The 6427-nt window shown below is 37.0% G+C and overlaps 1 protein-coding gene across 1 annotated transcript; it reads left to right on the top strand.

Moving 5' to 3' along the window:
- The first annotated feature begins 627 nt into the window (after positions 1-627).
- On the top strand, positions 628-2009 carry LOC121260177 (ankyrin repeat-containing protein ITN1-like). Its single transcript, XM_041162020.1, has 2 exons — positions 628-927; positions 1383-2009. Exons 1-2 carry the CDS (start codon positions 628-630, stop codon positions 2007-2009), a joined length of 927 nt encoding a protein of 308 aa, XP_041017954.1.
- Positions 2010-6427: the final 4418 nt, after the last annotated feature.

Below are 6427 nucleotides of genomic sequence, written 5' to 3' on the forward strand. Positions count from 1 at the left end.
TTATGGGAATGGGTATTTGGTCCAGTAGTAACTTAAAGTTTTAAGCGATGGCTAGCCAACTGGACCACTCGCAACTTCAGCTCTTAATATGGATTCTTTTATAATAGAAAAACTCTTCAGCGCTAGGTGAGCTTGTGATCTTGAGTTCATGGGCCTTTAGGGTGTGGGGGTTCGGCCCACTTTCCAGGAGAGGATATTTGTCCCTCGTATGAACAAGTATAACTATATATTGTTTTACTAATCAATATATGAAAACCTGTCGCAGACTAAATTAATGAGATGTAACTTAAATTTTATTTGCAGTGCCAGCTTCATTAATGCAAAAACTATTTTCACAAGTACTTCTGAAACCAACTCTATGGATCCTCGACTTCGTGGATACAGTACTGGGTATGCTAGTACATCTGCTCAATCAAAGATTATTTGTTAATAATTTGTTTGAACTTAATTTTTTATTCTTCATCAAGTAAAATTGGCATTGTCTTGATTATTGACCAAGGTGTCGGGCAATTATATGAAACGAAGTTGATCCATGGACAATCCGAAAAACTTCTTGGTTGCATTAGTAAAAAGATACCAGATTTAAGTCATAAACAAAGGGAAGATTGTTGTCTTAATGAAGCCATCATGAGTGCTGTGAAGAATGGGATTGTTGAGATTGTTGTTGAGATGCTAAAAGCGGATCTCGAGCTTCAATGGGAGACCAATGAAAATTACAGAAATATATTTATGCTTGCCATTCTGCATCGTCGGTCTGAAATCTTTAACATTATATTTAGGCTTCACTTGAAGAAAGCCCTGATCAATCTTAAAGATGAGAATCAGAACTGCATGTTACATATGTCCGGGATGTTTGGAGATTCTACAGTGCTTGATCGCATACCAGGTGCAGCATTGCAGATGCAAAGAGAACTACAGTGGTTTAAGGTCATCTCTTTCACTTTATCATGTTTCTTGGTAGAGTTTTTCTGATCCGACCATGAAGTTCTTCCAACCTAATGATCTATACATCCACCGCTTGCTATTTGATTACGTAAGAAATGCACACGTAATTTTCAATAGTCGGATTTAAAAAAACATATTTACTTCGTCTTACGTCATGCTCAAAGAACGTACGTGTGAACAAATTATATATTAAAGGGTGCAAATTAGATTAACCTATTCTACACCGAGTGTTGATTTTAGATTTATCTATTAATGAAAGTTGGATTGAATAAGACTATTTTGGAACTATTTACTTGAATGTTTGGGTTTCGACCCTTTCTTCCATGATTAATAAGTTATGAGGTAAATAGTGTCTTTGACCATCACTCACACATATGTATGTCCTATATATACATTTCGATAGCCTTTCCTACTAAGATTGAAGTTACCAAATGCAGGAGTTAGAGAGTATTGTCCCTCGTACGCTAACTGAAGCTACCAACAAGGATGGTTTGACTCCCCGACAATTGTTTAAGAAGAATCACATGGAGTTGAAGAAAGAGGGAGAGAGGTGGATGAAGGACACATCGACGTCCTGTACGGTGGTCGGTGCACTCATTATTACAATCATGTTTGCTGCAGCGATTACCTTCCCAGGGGGGATTGACCAAAACACAGGATTACCATTGCTCTTAAATGATGAGTTGTTTAAGCTCTTTATAATTTCCGATGCGTTTTCCCTATTTTCTGCAACAACTTCAGTTTTGATGTTTTTGGGAATCCTCACATCACGTTATGCAGAAGACGATTTCCTCAAGTCTTTACCAAAAAAGATGATAATAGGTCTTTCCACTCTTTTCCTCTCACTTGTGGCCATGATGACATCCTTTTCAGCTATTCTTCTAATTATGCTACGTGGACACCCGTTTCGTGGAACAACGTGGATTATTATTGCAGCTATTTGTTTGGCGAGTATTCCAGTCACCCTCTTCGTATTAATCCAGTTCCCGCTTCTTGTAGAAATGTTCGTTTCAACTTACCTTCGAAGCATCTTTGACAGGAAGTCGAAGCATGGTTTTAACTAGGTCATAGTGCAACATGGTGTTTGCAGTATGATATGCTCAACTAATAACTGGCATACTATGCAGAAATAAGGTTTGTTTTCCCATGTTTATATGTTATCAATACTAAGTGGATACGAATTTCTTTCAACACCTAATTCCCTTCTTGTCTACGACAACTTCATGTAAGATTGATGTATTATATTAAGAGATTTAATCTGGCCCATATGTATAAGGTAGTTTTTTATATAAGGATATGGGTGAGAGATAAAGACGAAGGGTTGTATCTTTTCATGATACACCAAGTGTTGCATTCATTAACGGTATGGTTCCAACACTAATATAAATAGTGATCGAGAGAGTCCCTAACCCAACCTGACGTTTTTCAAGCAGGTTGTGTACTCCATCAATGAGGATGGATAGGTTTTGAAAAGTCCTTTCAGAATCCGAGTAAGTTATACTCATGATTTCTCGACAATTGTTAAACATAGATGGTTAAAGGTATGCATGCAACCTTTTTGATCATTTCCATCCCAACACTCTGAGTACAACCCCTAATGAGTAGTTAAACATGTTAAACATCATGTTAGGCTAAAGACCCTCTCAATCTATGTTGATAACTCTTCAATTAATTAACGAACGCAACACTTAGTGTATCATCAAAAGATACAACCCCTAATGAGTAGTTTGTCTTCATTTATCACCCCTAATGCTTACATTAAATCTCCTTAATATTGGTGATCTGTATACAGCATGTACTTCCTTCTATGATCACATTGCACGATACTTCTTTGAAGTGAGTGCTTTATAAGCAATCATTTCTTTATGAATGGACTATTCACTATCCATTTGAATCCATCTATATGTTTTTTCCGTTATCTATTTCTGTGCATAAAAAAAAATCTTTTTTATCTAATAAATGTGACGTTATGTCTACAACCCAATTAGAATTAAATTAATCAAGCATTCAATGAATTAATGAGTCTCATATGGTTCAACATGACTTTTATTATGTATACCAGTAAAATCTAGTCATGGGACCATTAATTCAATCTTTATATCCAAACAAATACTTATTTCTCTTAATCATCTTTCTCACACCAGCTGAGAAAAAACTTAATGTTAATATATTTTCTTCTACCCTATCATTCTTAAATAATTAAGTTGTTATAAACTTAGGACAAACGATCTTTATAAATCTCACAATAAGATCGACAAAATCAAGAGCATTCATTATAATGAGTGAAAAAATCTCTCTTAATCCTTGGTTTCTTATAAAACAATGAATGAGAGATCTTGCTTGTTTTCAGAAAATATATAATCTCATCTCACCTCATCATTACAACTTTCTCAAATCCCTATACAAAATAAAATAAACAATTCAACTTTTTCAAATCCCAAAACAAAAATAATAACCCTAAAATATATTTTAATAATATTTTATTCAACTTTTTAACTTTAATCTAAACTCATCTCATCTCTGAAAACAAACGAGTCCGAGACACATCCCTTCAAGCAAGCTCATTTGATCCTTTTAGCAAGCTGTCTTGTGAAACTAATGTAACCAATTAGAGAGTCAAGAGGAGGAGGATCAATTGGAGAATGTCTATTTGGAATCTCCAAGAGGGAGACATTTGAGCAATCACACAATCATGAATTATGTTGGACATTTTATGAAAGAGAAAAGAAACTATACAAGATAATGACCCAAATTAAACTTTTCCTGTTAGCATACTTGGAGGGCCGATAATCCCTCTTTTGAAGAGTAGGCTGAAACCACGATCATAAAGGCCCAAGAACCAAAAGTCAAAGGTTTGCTCAACACAAATTAGCTCATTAATCTCCAGAGTAATATATGCCCATGAAACTCACCAAGGTATTAATTCCCTCATGCATAACAAATGATTCATAACCTTAACAATCTGCAATCCTACAAGGATTAGAGAAGGTCAAGCTATGACACAAGCCTACACATCACACGCCGAACCCATCTATATAAAGGTCAAAGAACACGCATGAGGTAACTTCTGAACCATCTAAAAATTAGAATACTCGCCACACTCTATAAAATTAGAATACTCACCACACTCTATATTGGCAAAGGCATTGGAGGTGTCCCCCACCACACCGAGCACCTTTCATATTCTTGTTGCAACTTACTGTTAGTCGATAGCAGGAATACGAAACATGTCCATAACAGTTGGTGTCGTCTGCTGGATTTTTTTTTTCTCAACATGCCTTTCGTATGCCTACAACAAAGTGCTCTTAAGTAATCCATGGTCAAGAAACTGCAACAACAAGCAATCAAGAAAACAACAAAATAGAGGAAAGACTTGCAAAAATGGAGGAAAGGTTGAGGGGGATCACCCTAGAAATGGAAAACTTCCAATGCAAAATGAAGCTCTTAGGAAAAAAAGTGTAGAAAACACTGCACCAAGCCTTGTCGAAAGAAATAAGGCAGAATTGCATAACACAAGAAGGCGAACTTTGACAATGAGAAAAAAGAGGAAAATGCATCAAGACTTGTGTCACCTCATGGACAAGTACGAGGAGATGGCCAAGAAGATAGGAACAACCTCCTATGTCAACCATCTACTCAATAGTATCGACCTGTCTTACAGCACTGAGATAATGATGGTGTCACTCCTGCCCAAGTTTAAAATTTTGCAAATCGAACCATATGACATAAATGAGGCAAAAATGAGGCAGAATTGTAGAACATAAGAAGGAAGAACTTTGACAACGAGGAAAAGAGGAAAATGCATCAAGGCTTGCATCACCTCATGGACAAGTACAAGGAGATGGCCAAGAAGATAGGCACACCCTCTTCTATCAACCATCTACTCAACAGTACTGACCTGCCTTATAACACCAAGATAATGATGGTGTCATTCCTACCCAAGTTTAAAGTTCTGCAAATCAAACTATACAAGAGATCTAAGGATCCAGTTGAACATTTAGAGACGTTCAAAGCTCACATGACTCTCGATGATTTTTCCAAAGGGATTGCGTGTCAAGATTTCCCTTTGACTCTAAAAGGAGTAGCGAGAGGGTTGTTTGGAGCCTTGTAGCCAGGCTCCATAGATAGCTTTAAGGAACTCACTAGGCTATTTTTGACACAATTCATGGCTAGCAAACGAAGGAGGTGACCTACAGCGTACCTTCGTACCGTTAAATAATAGGAGGACAAAAGCCTAAAAGTATACCTCACCAGATTCAACAAGGAGTACATGACTACAAATGATCAAGATAAAAAGATAATGCTTGCCATGATCCTAGGAGGCATCTGGCCCTAGAACCCGTTTATGGTGAAGTTGGCAAGAAGAACTCCAACCACACTGTGAGAGTTCATGGATGGGGCTGATGAGTTTATCAACGCTGAGGACACACTCAAGACCTTAACCAACCCAAGGAGGTTCGAGTTGGAGTAGGCAGAAAGTAGCTCCAAAAAAGCAAATGGCAGGAGAGTGCAGAAAAAGGCCAGAACTGCAATTACGATAGAGGGCAAGACGGGGGTGGGCACATGTAATAGCCCACCAGAAGTTCAGTGGATGAATTTTTTTGACCTTAGGAATGTCATGAAATCCTGAAAAGATTTTATGAATCGAGCAACTGTTTAGATTTTAGTCTATTAGCAGAGTCGATTTCCTACCCATTATGGTGATAAGGGTGCCTTCCTTTTTATTTGGAGCACTTAGGAGTATGAGTTCAAGAAACGAATTGCACCATTAGTCTCATATGGTTATTTAGGATTTTACAATGCAATGTTACATTTTATGTTTCCCAAGTGAATAGTCTTGAAGAGCCCCTTTTCATTTAATCGAGATACTTAGAAGTCAAATTTTATGAAACAAATTGCACCACTAGACTTCTATGATTATTTAGGATTTTATGGTGTAATAATAATCTTCACAATTTTCCGGGTGAATAATAACACCCAAGATAGCGCCGTGTGGCACTCTAGTCAAACGATTGTCAAATTGCTATGTGGATTCTCCAAAACAACCTTGGGGAGGTTTTATTAAACACTTGGCAATATCTTAGTCACACTTGGTGTAGGGTACTTGGCACTAGGAGGAACTACGAGATGGAAATGTGAAGGAATAAAAGACAAATCAATGCTTTTGATCATGCCACCTAAACCAAATACTCTTCCATCCAATCAAATACTTTGGGGCCAACCAAAAGAGGTTTTTGACCCTAGTGAAACCTCAAACTATTAGAATCCAAATGAAACCCATAAATCCATGGAGAGAAGGGAAACCCTAAATGACTGGTTTTTGCTTAAGTGATTAATCACTTGATTAAATTATCATCACATATTATTAACCACTCAAATACATGCTATTACACCATCATTTATTCTTTTATACCTTGGTAATTTCATTGGGCTAAGAAATATTGGAGTTGGGCTTGATCCATACGGAACCCTAAACCAAACC

This window comes from Juglans microcarpa x Juglans regia, chromosome 4D, assembly GCF_004785595.1.
Source record: "Juglans microcarpa x Juglans regia isolate MS1-56 chromosome 4D, Jm3101_v1.0, whole genome shotgun sequence".
Classification (NCBI taxonomy): Eukaryota; Viridiplantae; Streptophyta; class Magnoliopsida; order Fagales; family Juglandaceae; genus Juglans; species Juglans microcarpa x Juglans regia.

Excerpts from the sequence above, each read along its gene's own strand:
- LOC121260177 (XM_041162020.1), top strand. The coding sequence starts at position 628 with ATGAGTGCTGTGAAGAATGGGATTGTTGAGATTGTTGTTGAGATGCTA. Across the intron at positions 928-1,382 it reads GAGAACTACAGTGGTTTAAG|GAGTTAGAGAGTATTGTCCC; the intron begins GTCATCTCTTTC and ends TACCAAATGCAG.